We start from the raw sequence: 22,896 nt of genomic DNA on the forward strand, positions 1-22,896 counted from the left end.
CCAGGGCCTAGCTGGTTTCGAGACACCAGTGCACATCAAGCAGCTGCTTTCTCATCACCAAGGAAAGCCCTCGGCTCATCCCATTCTTCCCACACACAGCTCTCCCGTTCTCGGCACGCCAGGACAATGCTTGCCCCTCCACAGCTCACCTTTAGGAAGGGCTGCCATTACCAATAGTTATACTTTAGTTAGCATGCTCAGAATGAAGACATGAGTGTCATCGCGCTCACAGACACCGAGGGGTCTGCGAGCCGACGGCAACTTCGGCGGCAGCAACAATGTCGGAGATCCGCTGGAAAAAGGCATCGGGAGCTGAGGGCACCTCCTGCCGTCGATGCCCGCCCAGCGCTTGGCCCCGTGCCTCTGGAACCTTCCCTGGCGCTCGGGGATGAGTTACAGGGGCAATGGGCGGGCACGGGCGAGCAGACCCAGAGCCGAACCCGAGGGAGCCCTGCCCCGGGCGCCTCGGCCGTCGGGGGCGCAGGACCCACCTACGGCGCTCGCCGTCCACGGGCCCGCTCTCTCCCTCTCTCCGCCGGCCAAGCTGGGGGCCCGGTTCCCGTTCCACCGGGGGGCACGGGGGCAGCCGGACCCCTCGGCGTGGGGGGATCCCTGCGGGGCGGGGGGCGCCGCCTGCCCCACGCCGCTCCCTCCCGCCGGGCTCGTCCCCCGCGCCGCTCCCGCTTCCCGGCGGGCCCCCGCGGGCGGGCGGCACGCGCGGCTGGTGGATGCCGCCGGGTGACGTGCAGGGCGCGCGGTGGCAGCACCTCCCCGCGCGCCGCTTAAAAAGAAGAAGAAAAGAGGCAGCGAAACATGAGAGCCCGGGCCAGCCGCAGCCGCCACCGGCAGCAGCAGCAGCAGCGGAGGGGGCATCGCCCGGCCCGGCCGCCGTCGCAGTCCCACCGCGGGGACACCCTTCCTATGGGACGACAAGTGAAGGGCTGCTGCCGCCGCCCGCTGCCCGGCCCGCCCCGAGCCTCGGCGCCTCGGCGCGGCATCGGCAGCTGCTAAAACCTGTGCCGCTCGCACAACTTCGCCGGCTTCGAGCATCCTCCCGCCGGGGGCTCGGGGGCTCCGTCCCCTGCTCCTGCCTCTTCTCGTCCGCGTTTTTGGTAGAGGCGAGGGGTGGCCGAGGTGCTGTTTCTCCGTCGGCTTTTTAACCGCTTCTGTTATTATTCTCCTCCAGACTTTCCCCTTCTGGGGGAGGGAGGTGGTTTCCTGATCTGAAGTGCAAAGAAAAGTCAGTGGGATTCCCCTCCTTCCTTCTCCCCCCACCCACCCCCCACGCCTGGTTTGGGTGCATTCACACGCTCCCTCAGGCATGATGCTCAAGATGCTGCCGTTTAAGCTGCTGCTGGTGGCCGTGGTTCTGTGCTTCTTCGAGGGGGATGCCAAGTTTGGGGAGAGCGGTGCCCGGAGGAGAAGGTGCCTCAACGGGACCCCGCCGCGGCGGCTGAAGAAGCGGGATCGGCGGGTGCTGTCCCCGGAGGCCCCGGGCGGCGGGGAGGCGATGTGCCGCGGCCTCTACCCACGCCTGTCCTGCTGCTCCCGCTCCGAGCCGCAGGGGCTGCCGCACGCCGAGGCGAAGGTAGGCAGCACCTGGGGCCGCGCTGGGCTTCGGGGGCAGGTTTTTGGTGTCGTTTCTTTATTTTTGCTTGGAGCCACGCACCGGCCGCGAACCTGCCGCGTTTCCCACGCGGGTGGGGGCGATGCCGCGGCGGGGGGCGACGCCGCGGCGGGGGGCGACCCTTCCCGCCCGGGGGGCGAGGGCGCGACAAGAACGGGATCCTGGCGCGGGGCTGATGCCTCGGGGGGCGCGGGGAGCCCGGCAGGTCCGCGCCTTGGAGGGGTCGGGCTCCCCGCGGGGGAAGCGCTGTGCCAGGCGCCGGCTCTGCCCGCCAGTTACTTTCTGTCCGCAGCGCCGGAGTTGCAGGCGGTGGCCCCGGGCCCGGTCTCGTCCCGGTGCCGCGGGGCCGGGCCGCCCGCAGGTATCGCTGCCCGGGCGCGGCTGCGGGAAGGGCGGAGGAGCCGGGCGGGCTCCGGCCGCCGCCCGGGCAGCGGCAGCGAAGGGACTGTGCGTTCTCCTGGCAGTGCCATCCGGCTCGGTTTTGCCCTGGGGTGAAAAATTGTGCCCTGTTTGCTCCACAGGAGCAAAGTCAGGAGGGATTTTGGATAGTGGATGGTGCCGCTGTAGCAACACTCCGTGATCTCCAGCCGCCTCGGGGCCCGGGTGCTACTCACAGTTCCAGGTACCAGCGGAGAAACACTCCTGAAGTCTCCGCTGCAGGACCCCCGTCTCACGGCTCTCGCTCAGCACCGGTGCCTCGCACCAGGTGCCGTGAGACTCTGCCTTTTCACATTACCTGGCAGCCTCTCTGCCGAATTTCAAGCTGCGGTCATGTGAAGGGAAGCACCTCCTCTGCTCACCGATTTCTTAAAATTGTCAAGTTCTCCGCATCCTTTCGCAAGTTAAATTCTGCTTATCAGCCTGTTGCCTCGATTTTCAAACGCGTGGGTACCTAACCCGGTAGGACCGTGTTTGATAAACTCTGCTGTGATGGCCAGTGCTGCATCCAAGGGTACGCATGGGGAGGGAAGTTGCTGAATAATGTCATTAAGAGTCACTGCACGTGAAATAAACAATCAGGCGTCTTTTTAAAAAAAATATTATTATTACTTTTCTTGCTTTCTATTTTGTGAGGGTTTTTCCCCATTTCATCCTGGTTTAGGTTTAATTAAGAATTCCTCAGTTACAACTCTGTAGTTGTCAAGGTCTGAGACACTCTTGGAAAACTTGTGTTTCAGTCTTGCTGGCCCAAGCATAATAAAAAAAATACCCAGCCTGAATCGAATTTTTATGCTCAGTTCACGGTAGATATCATTCCATTCTCATGTAAACAGCTTCTACGAATCAACATATGTGTCTGGGTGGTATCTCTCACTTTGTTTTGTAACAAAAAGCCATATTGCATCATTTAATTTGCTCAAGTCATGCAAATAGGAAAAAATCAATAGGACAAAAAGGGGTCGACTTATCTTCCTCCCCACTAAACTGCTGCCCACACACAGAGTCCTGTTGCTTATGGCAAAAGAATAACAACAACACCATTGTGTTTGTTAGTTGGTTCACTAATGGGTGAAACTGGAGAACATCATTCTCCTTCAGTCCCCAGCTCTGTCCAAATGTTCATGCCTTTTGAGGGAGCATTTGTCCTACCCCCTCTATTCCCAGATGAGTGAGAACTGTCTTACTGCAGGTTTTCAGCTGCAGATCTCTCTTTATTCATACCATATGCAGCAGCAGTTTGAGATTCAAGGCAGATATATTTCTTCATGTTGTCTAGAGACAGTGTCATTAAGCTCCTGTGTGATAATTGAATTAAACTATAAACTAACCACACACAGATAACCTGAAAGATCTAGGTGAGAAAAAGAAAAAAATAAGAAAAAAAATAAGGACTGGAAAATATGTCCTTAATTCACCCTGTTTGCAATGTCTCTGTGGCATATATGCTACTGAGATTATTCAATGCTTGGAGACCCTTGTGGTAACTGGTTGAATGCAGTAAACTGGAAGGTCAATTTTGGTTAGTTTTCCATCTCCAGGCAGTTGAAGGGTTTATTCTCTTCTTGCTATTCCTTTAAAATATATTTTAATTCCTTTTGAGTGTAGATTCTTTTTAATAGTGGTACTAAAAACCTGACATGAGTGTGAGGAAGTGACCATATATGCCACCGTACCTATTTCTGAGCTGTTGAACCTGTTTGTTTGAGGTTTTTTTGTTGTTGATTTTTTTAATATAAATTGCACTTTTAAAGGAATATTATTTTACAGGGTTGTAAAATCAGACTTTTTTCACCAAAGACTAACGTTTATGAAACTCACAAATCTGCTTTATCATATCAATATATGTTTAGAAAAAAATGTCAAAATGTATGTCTTTTATACTTAATAGAATGAGTTGGTCATTCTGTGAAAGACATGCAAAGTATCATGGAATATTTTTGAGTGTAACTTTTCTAAAAGCACATTTTTAAACTCTCTTCTACTACAGTTCCAAACCCAACTTTTTAAAACTCCATCATGTACCTATGTACCTACATGATGGAGTGGCTATGTCATTAGCAGAAAACTGAATGCTACCATCTTTTCTTAAAAAAAAAATTAATTGAGCATGTTCAGTAGACATTGTCATAACATCATATTGATTAAGATGCTGGGTCTTTGAGAATTTTGGACCAAATTATTGATCTGTACTTAGAGCGAAAAGACCACCATTGCCTGCATCTCTGGGAACAAAAATGGAGCTCCTAAAATAAGCAAATGCAACATTGCACTGGCTCAAGTAAAATATTTGCATCTTGTTGTTGACATTTAAGTCTTTGTCTTTTATTGATGTGCAGTATCCCCTTGTTTATGTAGGGCTACTACATGCCAGTCAAACATTGTAACTTCAGTTTTTCTAAAAGTTTACTTACAGCCTGACAGGCAGAGAAGTCCTCTCTACCTTGGATGGTTTCACAGCCAAGGCTGTCAAGGAATGGGTGAAAAGTAATTGTTTTCAAGTGTGCCCTTTTACAATCATTTGTTTGCTCTGGCTCTTTCATGAACAAAGGCTATTGTTGAACACATCCAACTAAACAAATAACTCATCTTGGGGTCCCTTTAACAGCTGCCTTAGTACAATGATCTATTTAAATATTACCCCAAAATTGAAACTGAACTCTTTAATGACATAATCCAGCACTATAATACAGAAGAGGCATATGTTCAAGTCAACAGTTGAACAATCTCATCAGCACATGATTTTTAGACATAAATGCTTGTATGTCAAATACGGCTTAATGCAATGACTTATTTCACTGGGTTTTTTTCTTCTGTTAGCATCACAATTATCCTGTCTGTCTCAAACTAGATATGACAGAGTACACAAAACATGACAATATTAACCATAAAGATTTTCTGCCTATTGTGTCATCTGTTTCTTCTTTGCACTCTTCCTTTTGTTGATAAACCAATTTAGCATGCTATGCTTTTCTGTGCATTCCAGGATTTATCTTACCTTTAGTCTACCCGTCTTACTTTCATGTGGCTAGAGATTAAAGGATGATCTTACAGATGTTGTAAATTAATCAGCAGCAGGCATAATCATTATTAGGCATGTTGCAATAAATGTTTGGAAGTTTTACATATTTTCCAGAGCACAGTTAGTTTAAACCACTGCAGTTTGATGGTTTCACATATGACTTTAAAAATTGGAGAAGGAAATTAGTTTACATTTCTTCAAAAGACCAAAGCTATTGTCAACTTTAAGGTCATTTTCAAAGTAGACATCCAATAGAAAAAGCTTAATTTGAGTAAGCATTTGCTTAAAACTGGTTTTATATACTCCGGGATAAATACATTATAGATTTACTGAAATTCAGAATAGAAAGGTTGTCCTATCTCCGAGCCAGGACAGAGTTACACATCAGACCTCACACAGAGCAAGTGTTACCACCCTATTTTGCTTGAGCATTCTAAAAGTTAAGTAACATTGTACTTGATTTTCAGATAATTGATTGACTCTCATTCCTTAATCTTCTGATTAGCTATTATATGACTGAGATTCATTCCAGAAACTACATGAGGGGGTGAATTCCTGTGGTTAATTCCTGGATAGCAGCTGCTCAGGGGGATTAGGATCCTTTTGTCTTAACTTTGAGGACTGAAATGTTGGCAAGCCTGTATCACCAGGCAACATCTATTACGTTTTCCACAAGAAACAGTAAATTATCTTTGCTATCCTGTAATTTATTTCCACACACACAGGCCCCCACCCCTTACCCTGTTCACAGTGTGTTCTGGAGTCTTCCAGTGAAGTGCAGTTTTCTCTCTGCATCACTGTGGAGTTAATTCAATAAGCACTCTGAATATTTGCCTAGTAATACCTTACTTGTACTTCTAAACACACCATCACACTGCTACCACAAGAAAGCTTACTGCCTGAGATGAACTCCCTGATGAAAACATCTGATCTGAGATTTCTGCAAAGTAGGCGATACTACTGAATGTAGGCCAGTACTGTGAAGGGTCTGTACTCATGGTATAGTTTCCTTTGGTGGAAACACCAAAATGGGTCATTTCATCCTTACTTCGGGAGAGAAGTCACCTAATGTTCTTAAAAAATAGCATGTATGGATAGTGCTTTTGGTCATCCCCTATTGGCTTCAGACTTTGTTCTATTTGGCAGACAATGACCTGACTGAATTGTACAGGTCCCTTCCCATCAGAATCACAGCATCCTCTAAGAAAGCCCAGCTAATGCAGAAGATTACCTCAGCAGCATGGATTACTGCAAGCATGTCAAGGCTGTTCTTTACTACCTGGATTGCAGTCCTGGGCAGTATTAAGTCAAGCTTCAAGTTTTAGATGCTATGTATTTTGGTTATAGCTTATTGTAGTTATAATTATGTTTTTAGTTCTTGTCTTCAAAGCATTTCCTTCCACATTCACTATATCTAGAACAACATCTGAAACTCAAGAAGACTAAGGTTAACTGTTGTAATGTTATGGCCTAAATGAGCAGTATAGCAGAAAGAATCTAAACTTTTTCAGGAGAGAAGAGCCTGTGGCCTTGGAAAGAATTCCCCAAAGAATTCAGGAGCAATGCAAACCTTTTGCCATACATGCAACACGCAATTAATTGATTACTGTGTTAAAGCTTAAAAAAAAAAAAAGAAACCCTTTCCAAAATATGTGAGACAGTTACATTCTTAAGAAGGATCTGAAGAGAGATAATAAACTATGTATGGCAGATGTTAATCACATTACTGAGTTGCAGGTGCTGTGAAGCTGAGGATAGTCTGAGAACAGATAGTCTAAAGAACAGAACATTTAACGCATTTAATGATCCTGGCAAATCTGAAGGAATTCTTTTTGAAGCCAGGGGCAGCATATCCAGAATAAGGATAGAAGCCAAATGGTGTTCTTCTAATCAGTGGCTCAACTTACAACACTAAACTTAAGTACACATTTCAGATGGCCTCTTGACAATATATATATGGTAAGACTAAATTTTCCTGGAAAGAGTTCGTCTTCTAAATTAAGGTTGCTTTAAATAAGATTTTGTTGAAATGTATGGGCCATATATTGTGTAATATTTTGAATACATATCTGTTGAAAACAATGGAAAGTGCATTTCTCTCAAGCACTTGAGATTTATATAACTATGATCCGTAAATAAAAATCAGAGTTCAGAACTCTGTTATCAAAGCACAGCGTACCAGAAGAGAGCAACGTATGAGACAGCATACTCAAACATATCAGGAGTCTTCCTGCACTGAATAACTTATTTTTTCAAAAGTAACTTTGATAATTCCCTTTAAAGTTACGTTGCAAGGGAATGACACTGAAAAGTCCTGCAAATCAACTCAGAGATATGAGCTATAGCAAAGCTAGCAATGTTTTCAAATGTGCTATTTACAAACATTTACAAATTTTACAGAATACAACTATTTACCACATTAATACTTCTTAATGTGTCTTACAGCCTTTGTTTATAACTGTGTTAAATAAATAGAAGAAAGAACCTGAGTTTTGTTTTTGCGTTGGATCAATCACTGTCAATGGAGAGAACACATTTCCCACTATGCACCACTGGGATGAATGATCAAAAACAAACCATGTGGTTAACAATAGATTAACAAAATGCACTGCATTTAAAAGCTAATAAAGATGACTATGCTGTTTTCCATTATTTTTCACTATTTGATGACATTGCACTCCTTAGGCTCCTATGTTTACTTAAACACACATCAATGGTGGTTTCATGCTTCTTCAAGTGCTATGCATGCATAATATATGCTCTTTTTTCAGGACAAAGTTACAGTCTCAATATTGACACAAACAAGATGTTACAAATTCTACTTTTTCACTTACAGAAAGATACCTCTGCAAACACACAGGTTTTCCCACCTCCGAGTAGTTTACACTAGAGAGAGCAAAAGGCAGAGCAGCACTTGAAGCATGAAAATCCACAGCACCTGCTGGATTTCACAGCAGTCATTTCAGTAGCCAGGCTGTTATGTTGTTCAAGATACACCTATTTTACAAATACCTAAACATGTTTTTCTTGATGTGTGTTGATGCTAGAATTTTAATTTTTAGCCTCTAAACACTTGAATAGGCCACCTTATTAAGTTAGGGTTTAGGTATTTCTCGTAAGAGCAGTGGATAGGAGGCCTACTGCTGTAACTCCTCCATATATAAATGATCCTTCTAGTGCAGAGATTGCCTATGCAATTAAGATATGTCAGGCATGAATTTAAAACAACTCAAGTTTAAAACAACTTGAGTACTATTATTCTTACCCAAGAAGCAAGCTCAGATAAGAAATCTTAGAGAATCTTCTGTAAGAAATCAGAGAAATTAAAACCTCATAGCACTAATGGCATATTGAACATTTCATAGTAATAACTTTTGCACTTTATGCACAATGCATCGATACTCACTGTATTTGTCCTGCTAGCTTTGTTTATTACATTAGGTCACGCAATCTTTCTTTGGGTAAGATGGGAAAACAGGTCCTATGTTTATTTGTTTCTGGTTTGTGACTTGCAGGTACTTTCTGTTACCAACAACACAGAATGTGCAAAGCTACTGGAGGAAATCAAGTGTGCACACTGCTCACCTCATGCTCAGAATCTATTCCACTCACCTGAGAAAGGGGAAACACCTGAAAGAGAACTAACTCTTCCTTACTTGTGCAAAGACTATTGTAAAGAATTCTATTATACTTGCAGAGGTCAAATACCAGGCAAAACCTATATAAAAAGTACTGGGCTGAAAAGTGTCTGGTTTGATATGTTAGTATTGCCTGGAGAGTTGTAGATCGGCTTTGAACTGGGAAAAATCCCCATTTATATTCAGGGGATTTTGCCCAAGCCAAGACAGAATATCTCAGTCTTCACAGTAGATCTTATATAGGGAGGTAAATATTTTGAGTGTCTTCTTGCTGCCCTCCTGTTAAACTCTCCATGAAACAAACATGGTTTGATTGTTGTCAAAGGCACCTGGAACTTTTACCTTTACTGAACTATTTGGGTGTTAATTCAAATCATGCAAGCAAGCAGTTGGCCATCCAAAAGGCTATTCCAAACAATAGATTGCTTTAAAATGCAAGAAGTAAAAAGTCCTGGCTGTTTTCTGGAGACTCTAAAAGCTGATGAGTAAAGTGTTTTTTTCTGGTTTTGTTACCCTGGAAACTGATGGTTTTTTCCACAGGGTTTAAAGCCCATTGAAATCAAAGGGAGCTGTTTGATAGACTTCTGTGATCTTTGAATCACTTCCAACGTGCTGTTAACAACCAAATTCTTGACTAACCTAACACTTCCTCACTGTAGTCAGTAGAGTTAGCTGGACATAACCAAAAGCAGCATTTGCCCTGCACTGTCTAAGGCAGTCCCGAAGTGTGTGCTATCACTTGTCACTGTATCAACAAAACCACAGAAGATGGTTCTTTGAGAAACACTGTCTTAATACACTATTATGTTAAATAACATCTTTGGTATTCTCAATAGTAAATTATTTATATGTTTAAGACTGTCATTTTTAAACTATGCTTTTTTCCCTGTCCAAACACTACTTATAAACAATGCCACACAGGAGAAAATAATTAAATTGATTGAGGTATTTTTTACTACCTTTTTTTTTTTTAACTAGCAACACAGACTGGAAAAAAGAGTTGATAATGACTTTGTGAATAGTCATTTTTTACATATGAACACAGTTTTGTAATATAATATAAACATATTTGGGTAAGGGGATAGTTTATGTGGATGGGATTTGGAGGAGGGTTTTTTGATTGCATGTGTGCAGTGCTTACTTGTTTTCTCTGAAGTCCCAAGAGTGCAAGGTTTTCTTTGCAGTGTTCTTTTATTGACTTGAGAAAACATTTTGAATTGACTTACATTTTCCCTTTACTGTGGTTTAACATGTATCTCAACCCATTCAAATATGAAAATATTATTATTGTCTTTATAAACTAAGAGATGTTTCTAGGGCTTTCTTAAACCAGCTGTTTCTTGCTCTTTATCACATTCCCCAAAGCAAAGCAGAATAGATCATAGTTGCCAAGACTGCCTGCTGAACAGCGATAACAGATTAGATATTCTAAATGTTTGGCCCATATAAGAAGTCAGCACAAAGACATTTTTGACATGAGTTTTTAGCTAGCACAAATGATTATCATATTCTCCAGAGCAAGACCCTCATAGCTGTTTTTGAAATTCTGTGTTTACGAGGAAACAAGTTGTTTAATTGAGAAAAGTGAAAGAGGGAGAAAAGGGAGAAAGAAGGAGTAGACAGAGGGAGGGAGAGACAGTGAGAAAGTGCTGAGGAGCACAGGAGCTACAGCCACAGGAACCTCGCTCCTCAGATCAACATATGTGGTGACGAATGACAAATTTATTTTTCTACAAAGTTTGTGTATATGTAAAACTGCTGAAGTGCATCAAGATGTCAAGTGCTTTTTGTGACCACCCAGGTTGCCTTGAAAGATAACCAGATGAAAGCATAACTTTAGCACTGGGCAGAGCACTGTGCTTTGCAGGAAAAGAGTTTACATACTTCAGCATCAGTTAAAATAGGATTTTTCCTACATCAATCAGATGCTAATAATCATTCTAAATACTTGTTCTGAAAGTAGGTTGCACTAACAGAAAATTGTTGCATACTTACACCCACCAACAGGGTTAATTTGGTGACTTGACTGGTACATATGGTTGTTGATACCTAGTCTAGCATTTCCCAAAGGTATTAATTAAGATTCAGGTCCCTCTTTTGGGGAAGATGGCCTACAGGATTTTAATATAGTTTAGTAGTCTTATAGAGTCTGAAATATAAATAATTACAATAACAGCTTGTTTGGGGGTTCTATTTTACTTGTGAGACTCATATATCCATAATACTATTTATTGCAAAAGACAGAAAAAAAAAGAAAATGTGGAAGCTATGTTTTCAGCTTAGCCTGAAGGATTAAACAGAGTTGAAAATTAACAGGCCACCAAACCCAAGGTCTCTGGCAATGATTCACTGTGCATTTGTTAAAAAGTCGAATAATTGCTCTTCCTCCATTAGGGAGTGCTAATTGTTTCTGAACACCAATACGACGGAGTTTAAGGAAATTGCTGACTACAAAAATAATTTTATCCCTTATGTCCCGCACAAATGAGAAATATTAATAACATTTTAAGCTAGCAAGCATCTTTTCTGGGATTGAAATTTTAGCAGTACATATTAACCAGGAAGACTGAAAAATTATGCATCAGGTTTTTTCATGAGTTAGCTTCAGAAATTCATTTGTTGTTCTGTCTCTTTTTGCAAAGATGAAACTCTAGCAAATGCTTGATTAACTCTTTTGAAGACAGCAGTTTGCTCACCAGTTACAACTGTGTCAAAACTTCCATTGACTTCTGTAGGAATATACAGAGAAAAACAGGACCTTATCCTTTATTCAAACAATATAGTAACAATAGGTGTTATGATTGTATGAATATGAAGGAGAATGTAATGTTTCACAAAGACTATGAGATTAGAACTTTCCTGCCTCATTCCAGGTAACTGTGATTATTTCTTGTCTAACCTTTGCTGTAAGCCTCAGCTTAAGTGATCCGTGATGGTGACATCAGAGTTAAATGTTTTAATGAAGTATCTTCTGTCAGTATGAATTTTAAGTTTTCCAAGGACATAAGGGAAGACTGTCTCATATTTATGATTAGTACAGCTAGTAAAGAAAGGCATGGCCGATTCTCCCTTTAGATATAAGCAGAAACTTGGTCCATGACAGTGAAGTTGTGTATTCTAAGGAATAAACCTGCGCAACAGCCACAGTGCCATTCAAGGACATGGGAGAGATTTTGAACTATCTGGTCTCCATTATTTTCATTTGAAGGAATGGGTTCCAGATGATTGTGGCTGAATTCAGATCCAGGCCCAGATCTGAATCCAGGCATTACAAGAACAGAGGCTTGATGTGGATGGATGCTTGGTGGATTTTTTTTAACACCAAACATGGACACCCCAGCCCAAAATGCTGGAATTCTAAGAAATTCTACAACTCACACAGCACTTCCAGAAGTTCTGACATGAGCAATTAATAGTCACAGTCAACATAGCCAACCTGCAGAAAAACAGTAGTGGCTCATAATTTTGCTACTGATAACAGGGAGCATCAAGGGGATTAACCCTGGCACTGCCTGTGTGCAGGTACGTGCAATGTCTGGGTATGAGAACAGGACCACTAGTCATTTGGAAAGCAGTAGGAGACTATGTGAGCTGCCAGTGGACTCAGTACATTTTGAAACCATCAGTCTGGAATAAAGTCTTTGATTTGGATTTCACTGGGAGTTGAGAAGAGAGAAGCGAATGCGGGTTTTTTGTGAACAAACTCACATCTAGCTGTCAAAAGTGCACATCGGGGGCGGGGGGGGGACCAAAGAGGAAAATACTTCTTTAACAAAATACTGACCTGTATGCTCAAGGTCATAGCAGTGCCCTAAAAGCCAGGGTAGGTCTGCTCAGATGAGTGGATGACACCCAATACAGTGTGCAGGGCAAACAGGGAGGGCAGTGAGTAGGATCTTGAGTTGTTATAAAGACTGGGACAGGGGCTACCATGACACTGGAGTTGTATATCAAAGAGAAGAGGCAGGGGAATGGATAAGCAGGGAATCCAGCAAAGTGGAATTTGATGAAGGTAGGACAGGAAGGGAGATACAGTGTGAGGAACAACTGAATGCAAACACAAGTGGAGAGAGGAGGTGGAGATCAGCTGAGTGCAGAAGTTTTCCTTTGAAAAGGCTTGTAATCATGCAACGTATTCCCACAGTGTTTTATAAAGGCAAACACAGAAAGCCCTCACTGTAACTGCTCTAACTGAAAAGCCTGTCGTTCGATTCTTGTTTGCAAGACAGAAAGTTTCAAAAGCATAGAAATGCAAGCTTGTGCAAAATCTGACACACATGATGTTTAATCACCCTTTGTGATTTCAATTTTCTGTGTCAACACGTACACAGCTGGTAGGAAATTTGTAATAATATGCATGAGTCTTTTAAAATAAAGTAGTAAGTACAGAAATTCACACAGGACCAAGGTTTGCAGTCCTTATTAGGCACAGTTCTCACAGAGGACAGTGACGGAGCTGTATTTGAATAAATTCAGACTGAGTAAAACGATTTCTTTTTTTTGCTTTTTCTACTGCTTAGGGGCACTTGTCAGGGACCATTCTTCTGGTCACTGTACAAAGGCTGAACAAAATGGCAAACTATACTAAAGACCTTACAATCTAAGCACAAGAAAGAAGACATTAAAAGGCTATAAGCAGATAGGGAGTAGAAGCAAATGTTTCTCTAACTGTTTTTAGTGAAGCTGTTAGTATGTTAAATTGAGCATCTATTACACATGCAGATTTTTTTTTTTGTATGTTACTATTGTTTTTATGGAAAAAATTAACAAAATTCCATCCTTAATACACAGGTGAAACTGTATTCACAGAGGTTACATTCCTTCCAGCAATGCAACATTTTTCCCAGTTTAATTCTAACCCTGTTTTTTTACAAGCATTTCTAATGAAAATGGAACATAAGACTTATCCTTTCTTGGAACCTGCTGGTGGGTTTGCTAAATAGCAAAAGGCAACTGCAGTGCAACACGTACTTAAGTGCATGATAAAACATTTCATAAGGAAAGGGGATTAGTGTTACATATACGAAAAGGCACTGCACTATTGAAGTGAGTTTTCATCTGATCGTTATTTGGAATGGACATGCATGGAGTGAACAACACCATCACAACATGCTCTCAGCTTTTCTGACTAAGGAATACATTCAAGCCAAGAGTAGTTTATCATCAGTAAACAGTAGATGGTATACTTGGAAAATTCTAGAAATTCTTAGTAATCGTACACCTCTAATTTGCTATTACATTTTTTTGAGTGACCCACTGTGCCCAGAGAAATAAATCATTAAAGAAAAAACCCTGCATTCTTAAGTCAAATAATTCAATGGCAAGATTTTAGATTACCTTTGTTTTTGGCTTTATATCTCCAAGCCTTGGAATACTGCTCCATGATTATATCAGAGTTCCTCTTCAGTTGTTTCACTTGAATTTATATCTTTCATTTTCTCCAAATAACTACTATAAATTAAAACCAGCTCCTCAGAGATGAAATTTACTGAAGGTCCAAGTCACGGTAATTAAACTTTTACAACACAACACACTACTGTGTTTCCAGATATTATTTCATAGAAACCAAAGGCAGGCTTTGTCATGTAATTTTTTCCAATATTTTTAAAGGAAGATGTATATGAAAAGAAGTATAGTTGGGTGGGAAAGGCTTTCCACTCCACAAAAATTCTGGGATCTAAAAATTTTCCTATTCCACATAAGGAAGAAATTGAACTCTTTCGAAATTTTCCATGAAGAAAGCCACAGAGAGACCTCTAGCTAATAAAGCTGTTAAAGATAGCTAATAAAGTTGTTAATAAAGCTGTTAAAGATAGCTAATAAAGTTGTTAGGACATTTACTTGGGAAATGGGAGACTTAGGGTCAAACTCTTGCCTGACAGATGAGGGGCATTGACCTGAATATTCCTCTTCCTAATGAAACACCCTAATTACAAGACATTGCAATATGAGGTTTGCCGTCTGTTTCTGAATTTTTCATTTAGACCAGAAGTTTGAGTTTGGACCAGAAACATCATGTTAACTAAAATTTTGTCAAAACTGATAATGTTTCTGAAAAAGCTTTGCTTAAAAGAAACTGGCATTTTCCAATGAAACACAGCTGTCCCTGATCAGCTCTTACTGTACAATATAAGCCATAGGTTTTATGGCCAAGACCTATGGATTATTGCATTATTCACAAGTGGTAAAGCCATGCATAAATTAGGCTTCTAATTCCAATTAAGTGCTAATTCCGTGTATCCTATGAGTTATGTCCTGGACCATAGTACATCCTAAGACAGTGCCAATAACACAAAAAGGCATGAAGACAACTTAAGACATATTATCTTCACGTTCTAGTAAAATAGTACATGTGTAACTAGACAGATCTTGTCTTCCCAGATTTAATATTTGTGATTAAAAACTGGATAGCAATGACTAGAATTAGGTTTGTGAACAGAAACTTTTTATGTCATTAAACATAGTTTAATAGCAGTAGTGGCAGGGTTTTTCCTTAAAGGCTTTCATTTTACCAACTTCTCATTTCTCTGGGCCTTTGCACTCCTTCCCATTTTAACCTATAACCTAAAGACTACTTTTCATCCAAGCCAGCTCCAATGCAGCATGAGGCATATCCCCCTTTCAAGGTTTAGGGGCTGAGGAACTAGACCTTATGATGGGACACTGTTCACTCACTTTAATGCTGGGAGTCAACCAGAGGCCAACTGCATGTCAACACAGTCCAATTTTGAGCAGTACTTGTGGTTTTCTGAGATTCACCTGATTACTGATTAGTCATCTCTCTGACCACTGTGCTTTGCTGGCAGCACTCCACAAAGTCTTTACTACAGGCCTTTTACCAAAGCCTTTACTGCAATTTTAGCTACAACAAGCCACTTAAAAAAAAAAAAAGTTAAATAGAAGCTGCTCAAGCTGTTTTATTGCAGATATACTACACTTGACTGGTAGGGTTAAAATGAGGCAGAAGCGTATCATAGCTTCAACTCTGAGCTTTGTCTCTTATTTTTTTAGTGAGTGAAGTGTTGTGTCATTTTGAATGAATTGGTATTTTTATTAAAGCACTCTGAAAATAAGGGTTACTACAAATACAGACGAATAAACTGTGAAAGGTAATACTCTGTGTTTATTCAGAGCAGGCCTTTTTTGGTGCTTTGTTTAAAATGACCTCTTTTTCCACTATAATCTTTTTAAAGATGAATTTGATGACACTAAACTGCAGACATGACAACACACTAAATATTTGTATGCTCTTTTGCATTTTTAAGGTTTTCTCCAAACTACAGCTGATGATTTTTGCAATTACTATGCAAGAAAGGATGGTGGTGTATGCTTTCCAGATTTTCCAAGAAAACAAGTGCGAGGGCCAGCCTCTAACTCCCTGGACCACATGAAAGAATATGACAAAGAGGAAGAGATCAGCAGGTTTATAAAGATAAATGCTGTTTAATCTGAAAAAAAAACATAGAAAAGCCTGTGGTTTTCACAGTGAAACGGCTCAGTATGTCCTTATGCTGAGCAGCTGTGTTTTCCAGATGTTACTTTCTTTTGCTGCCCCTAGTGTATGTCAAAAGAGAAAGTTACATTCACTTCAACATTTCAGTACCATTTGATGTTTGCGTTGCTGAAAAGGTGTTAGAATCCTGGTTTGATCCACCCTGTGGATCTTGGTTATCATCCAGCCTGTGGATCATACACAGTTCTGGGAAGTCATTTCTACCTGAATCTAATATTACTAAACAAGTGCAATAAGTTTATTTAGTAAAATATATATTTCATAATTTTCAATTTATTTCATTCATGTATTTTTCTTTGTGAAAATCATTCAATTATAATATCCCATTATAAGTCATTATTTTTAAATGGGTTTTAGAAGCCAAATTTTGTCAAAGTGATGAAATTTGCTGTGTTTGTTTTATAGTAGAAATTCTGTATTTCTAAATTATTCTCTTCTTGTACCAATTTTTTTCTCTCCCTTTCCTCTTCATTTTGGATCTAAGTTTATTTAATTTTCCCTTCCTTGTATACAGACCAAATTTTGCTCAAATGGAGTTCAAACTGATATTAAGTATTACCTGCTTCCATACTTTCAAGAAAATAATTTATTCTGGATAGAGGATTACATATTTATATATATAAAGCTGATTTTAGTATAAACTGGTTTTAATACCACTGCAGAATGAGCATTTTATCTTTTGGAGACATTGCTGCGTCATGGTTATGAGAAACAAGAAATTTCTTATCATTTCTTTAAATTTCTTTAGAAAACAAGCACAACTGCTTCTGTATTCAGGAGGTTGTGAGTGGACTAAGGCAGCCTGTTGGAGCAGTACATTGTGGAGATGGATCCCATCGCCTCTTTATTCTTGAGAAAGAAGGATATGTGAAGATTTTCACTCCTGAAGGAGACATACTCAAGGAACCTTTTTTGGATATACACAAGATTGTTCAAAGTGGAATAAAGGTTGGATTTTATGCTTATCTCTACATTTTTATATTTTAGCATGTATATGGGGGGAAAGGAAACACTTTGCAGAAATTATTTTAATTTCAATAATAAAAAAGAGTAATGACAAGAGACACTACAGTTCTTTCTGGCAAAGAAGTGCAAACTTCCTTGTATTGGGAATGGAAATATAGCATCTTATATGTCTTATTAGAGTTTTTCCTTTCCCCTCATTTTTACCTCACTTGAAATTCAAATGGTACTGGTCAGCACCAGCATTCCACAGCACTGACTTTGTATTTTCATCCTTTGGACTCACTTCCATCCTATTGCCTTCAGCCGAGTGTTGCTGTGATGCCAGTGGGGGCCAGCTGGGCTCAGGGCCCCCCCGAGCTGTGGGTGCTCAGCATTGCCACAGGAGCCTGACACAGGAGGGGGCCTGGGAGTGCTCAGGGACCCCAGGGAGAGGGGCAGGGCTGCTCACTCTCTTGGCTCAGCCTCAAATGTAGCACAAACTGCCTTTGATGGGAAGCTGCTTTAAAACTGCATGTATTTGAGATGCTCATAAAAAGTGACTGACCCTCTAAATTCAGGCATGAGGGATTCGGGTTGGTGCAATGACTTTCATGGTGTTTAATTTGAAGACTTTTGTGGTCAGGGGAGTGAGAGGTATATGGGCACTGATGGGAATATGTTGGAGGGTGGAGGTAAGAAATTCCATCTAGTTATGGGGTAAGTACCAATGGAAAACTCATTAGTCTATTGAGGGATATTTTACTTTGGAAATGTCATTGAAGCGTTGTTCCATGTTGATTTCTTGTCACAATTTAGAGTGGTGATGGAAGTAAAATCCAGATATATCAAGAAAATTTAAGTTGTAATCAGGTTATGCTTACAGCAGTCAGAACTATATATCAAAAAGACTTCATGGATGAAAGATATATTGACATACTCTTGACAGAGTAACCTTAAATAACAATAGTGACAAAATATATCAATTTAAAATGCATAGCACATGCTAACTGATAACTTTGTGTTTCAGCTATAAGGGCAACAAGCCAATTAAGTCTTTTCTGCAAGGAAATCTCAGAGGTTTTTGGTTTGTGTTGAAAGAGTGAGAAATGAAATATATTGCACCTTTTTCAGGAAAGGAACCAATTTATATGATTATGTGATTTGCCGAATGCTTCCCTTTCTGCCACTGTAGGTAACCCTTATGTTCAAGTTAGCAAAACAGAAGGGACTTATCAGGGATGTTTTTGAACATCAATCTATAGCTGTTTCTTATTTCTTAACCAAAGGTTCTGATCACTTGTACTTGTGAAAAACTGACAGTGAAATTCCCACAGAATTGCTACTGGTCCAAAACAAACCTCTCTTGAAGAAACCTTTACAGCTTCAACTTAGAGACAAGGCTAAATGGAAAAATGATTTTCCATTCTTCTGAATAGGCAATAACGTGCTTGATATGACTCTTCAACAGGATCAAATTCAACTTTTAGTTCTGTTTTAAATCAGTGACCTGATCTTCTTAGTTTTTATTACCCTAACCATCATATAATACTCTAAACTGGATCTGTTTCAACCATAACATTTTGTGTAAACAATTTGATGTGTCTAAGCTAGAAAGTCTAATTCAATTCCCTGAGATAACAGTCCGGTGACTGAGGATAATTGTGTTGCAGTGTTTAATGCAGGCTGGCAAGAACAGTCTTTATGTGCTTTGCAGGTAAGGAGGAAGGGAATGTGCCTAGAAGCAAGACTCCAGCTCTTAAACAGAAAGAATAAAGAATTTCAGGAATGAGTACATTATATAAAATAATAAATAAATAGAATAAAACAAACCCCACATAATCTAAATGGTAGTTTTAAAACAAGGGTTCTTGAACATTGTTATCCTTATTCCCTGCACATTGATTCCTACAATCATTGTCCATGGTCCTTTACCTACAAAGGTGGGAGATCACTGTGACAATGGTGGCAATTGTCACTGCTTGATAGGCTCCTTGAAAGGTATTTGGTCTTACTTACCTGTTATACACTTTAAAACTAGAAATCAGTAATGGAGCATACTATGTGTAAAGATAGTTTTCCAGCAGACAGTGTAGAAAGTGTCAGTCAGCAATTAACCCCCCCCCCCCACAAACCACTGTCTAAACTGCTGCATCCCCACGCAAAGCATGAGGATCACTGGATGTGTCCTCTGGGCCTCCTCAGGAAAAGTGTGTAGTGCCAGAATGTGAATGTATATATTTTGCTTGTTGTGTCTGATTCTTCTCATGTAGTGGTGTAGCTGAAAACATAAAATGGAATCAATGAACTTTTAGTTGGCCCTCACTAAGCTTAGGCCAATGTATTCCAGGGAAGTGTTCTGCTGAGGTACCTCGTTGCCTTTTTCAAGTCCTCTATTCATTTCCACATATTCAAAGATGTTAACACAGATATTTGGTCTATTCCTGGGGGTCCTGGTCAGTGGCAAGTTGAATGTGAGTCAGCAGTGCCCTGGCAGCCAGTTGGGCCAACAACATCCTAGAGGTATCAGGCACAGCATTGCCAGACGGTCAAGGGAGGGGATTGCCCCTCTCTGCTCTGCGCTGGGGCGGCCTCACCTGGAATATTGTGGGCAGGTTTGAGCGCCACAGTGTAAGAGAGATACTAAGCTGTTAGAGAGTGCCCAAAGGAGGGCAATGAGGATGGTGAAGGTCCTTAAGGGGAAGCCGTATGACGAGCGGCTGAGGGCACTTGGTCTGTTCAGCCTGGAGAAGAGGAGACTGAGGGGAGACCTCATTGCAGCTACAACTTCCTTGTGAGGGGAAGAGAAGGGGCAGGCACTGATCTCTGCTCTGTGGTGACCAGTGATAGAACACAAGGGAATAGCCTGAAGTTGTGTCAGGGGAGGTTTAGGCTGGAGATTAGAAAAAGATTCTTCACCTAGAGGGTGGTTGGGCACTGGAACAGGCTCCCCAGGGCAGCAGCCACAGCACCAAGCCTGACAGAGCTCAAGAAGCGTTTGGATGATGCTCTCAGGCACATGGTGTGACTCTTAGTTCTGGTCCTGTGCAGGGCCAGGAGTTGGACTTTGATGGTCCTTGTGGGTCCCTTTCAACTCAGCATTTTCTGTGATTCTATGATAACATTATCCATTTGATATTATTCTTTAATTAACTTAGAGACTCTTCATTGAAGTAAACGAAAAATCTTCACCTTTTTTCCAGCCTTGAAGCAACGATAGCAAGAAAAGTCAAACAATTCTTTTTGTCTAAAAAGAAATGTAAAAATTTTCTCTCCTATACACAAGTGTCTGAAAATAGCAGTTTCTGTTATTTTTTTGTCTGTATCTGAAATACAAATACTTAAATTTTGTGACAGTAAAAACAATAATAATATTTAAAATATTTTTTTCAAACTTTAGAGATATATGTTGCATCCAGTAAATGATGATTGATGATGATGATGATGATGATGATGATGATGATGATGATGATGATGATGATGATGATAATGCATCTGTGGTTGAATGAAAGGTAATTTAAATTGACGCCTCTGAAAAGCATTTTGGACAGCTATCCTGATAAGATATTTTTTATGCTGATAGATGGAATAAAATAGTGGTAGTTGATTTTGTCTTCTAACATGGAGAGGAAATTTAGCAGTGATAAAATCACTGTATTGTCACAAAGCAGCAAATCTGTTACATGATGATTTTCCAAATAATCAACTTAAAAACTATTTTGAAGCTCTGATATAACCAAGAAACTGAAGTGACATATTTCCTTCATAAAAATAATCCCTGAAGTTTAGTTCTGATCTCACTAGCATATTTCACTCTTCACAGAACTGGTAGTCAGATAAGTAGGAAAAAATATACAACAACAGAAGAGGAGAGGTGACAGCATTGTATAGCAATAAGTCATGCTTCCCTCCTAAAAAGATGCCATTTTGTTCCCTTAAGGGAACTAATGGTCCCTGTGTTGATGAAATCCATTTGAATCTGTGAGCAAGTTTGTAGGGCTTCTTCATTGGTCCTACTAACCAAAGAACATAAATAGGATTATGTGGAGTTGCTTCTTGTCAGTCACTCCTGTGAAGGTCTGAATAAGAACAGAGGTACAACCTGATGCATAAGTTTTATTGGTTCGTTTGCTTTTAAAGTTCATTGAAGTTGTTGAGGTCTCTGCTTGAAAATTGTTACTGCAGTAAAATTACTGTCAGTTTCTTGATTTAATTTTAAGGAATCCAAATGAAAGAGAAGAAGTGATAATTTTATCTGCTGCCAGTATCTCGGGAGGAATTAGCACAAGCATGTAGAAGTATTTCATAACAGAGATAGATTCTATGAATTGATGATGATGACTTGTGCTTCTTGGTGGCTCTACTCGAGAAAATTAGATGCAGGATTACTGAAGACTCAAAAAAAGAAAAGCAACTTAAGAAACAATTTTTCTTTGCACATCTTCCAAATTCTAAAACTCTTTGACAGCACAGTTAGCAGGAATGCTTTTTTGATCTTCTATTTTTCTACTTAGTTACTGGAAACTGTGAATGGATCTTATTCAAGAATTTTCTGATTCAACACCTGTGGCCTTCTCCAATGCAATTTATGTCACACTGGCTACACAAGAATTGTACTATGTGTGAATGGACTGGGCACTTGGCCAGCTCTCTCTTATTACTCTTAGCCTTTTCTTTCCCATGTCAAGAATGTAGTGACAAGAAGCTGCATGCCTCAGTTTTGCCTCAAAGCTGACTAAGGACATGAGTGAGACTTGCACGTGTAACTCATACCTGGGACATGCACCTGGGCTTCAACTATCTCAGAATATATAGCCCTGTGTGTGTGTGGCTCGGCTTCGCGAACGAAGATTTGGGAAGGGCTCTCCCCACGTGGGTGTGCCCTTCCAGCCTGCGCAGTGCATTTTAGGTGAGGCACAGCGCACACAGAACTGGCCCCACCCTTTAACTCCTAAGGTTCGTCTGCCACGGCCGAGCGAGCTTGGACAGTGACAGTGAAGTCCTAAGGACTAGAACCTACAGCACCCGGCATTTCCCAGGAGGTCTCCCATCCAAGTACTAATCCGGGGCTGACCCTGCTTAGCTTCCAAGATCTGACGGGATCGGATGTCAGGGGGGCAGTGTAGTGAAGAAAATACTGACTCTGTCCCCCAGTATAAAATTAATATGTTCATTAATATTAAAACTATCCTGAGCATGTGGCATGTATTCAGAAGAAAATAATAAACAATTTACAAAAAACAAAACAAAACAAACAACAACAACAACAACAAAAACACACCAAAAAGTCCCTAACCTGAAAATCTGCTTCTGGTGATTTACTGTTCCATTATGCTGTGGTGAAGAGAGTTGTTATTTACACAGCAACATTTTACAGTCCTCCCTTCAAAGTCACATAGCAAAGACAATTTTTAATTAAAATATTAGTACCTGTTTTTTCTTTCAGACTGATTTTCACTACTCTTATTTTCTTTTTGTTTTAAACTATTGCCAAGTAAAGAGAGGCAGAAAGTTTGAATGAGAAGCTAGTGAACTAATTATGGTAGCGCTTTGATTTCATTGACAGTTAAGAAGACCTTAATCAACTACCTATTAAAAATAGACCTGATATGCCTGAATCTATTGTCAAAATTTAGGCATAATAATTAAATGCTTTAAAAGTATCAACCAAATATGATTTTATCCCATAATTCACTCTGCAGAGAAAAAAAAAGTA

General features: G+C 40.7%; 1 protein-coding gene across 1 annotated transcript in view; it reads left to right on the plus strand.

Annotated features, from left to right (window-relative positions):
- Positions 1 to 803: 803 nt before the first annotated feature.
- LOC139683045 (hedgehog-interacting protein-like) overlaps positions 804 to 22,896 on the plus strand; it is a 63,854-nt gene continuing 41,761 nt past the window's right edge. Inside the window, exons 1-5 of the mRNA XM_071577767.1 lie at positions 804 to 1,588; positions 8,603 to 8,798; positions 15,991 to 16,147; positions 16,596 to 16,597; positions 16,987 to 17,186. Of these exons, the coding sequence (XP_071433868.1) occupies positions 1,322 to 1,588; positions 8,603 to 8,798; positions 15,991 to 16,147; positions 16,596 to 16,597; positions 16,987 to 17,186 (822 nt within the window). The 5' untranslated portion in view covers positions 804 to 1,321. The remainder of the gene's footprint in view (positions 1,589 to 8,602; positions 8,799 to 15,990; positions 16,148 to 16,595; positions 16,598 to 16,986; positions 17,187 to 22,896) is intronic.

Source organism: Pithys albifrons, chromosome 26 (assembly GCF_047495875.1).
Source record: "Pithys albifrons albifrons isolate INPA30051 chromosome 26, PitAlb_v1, whole genome shotgun sequence".
NCBI lineage: Eukaryota > Metazoa > Chordata > Aves > Passeriformes > Thamnophilidae > Pithys > Pithys albifrons.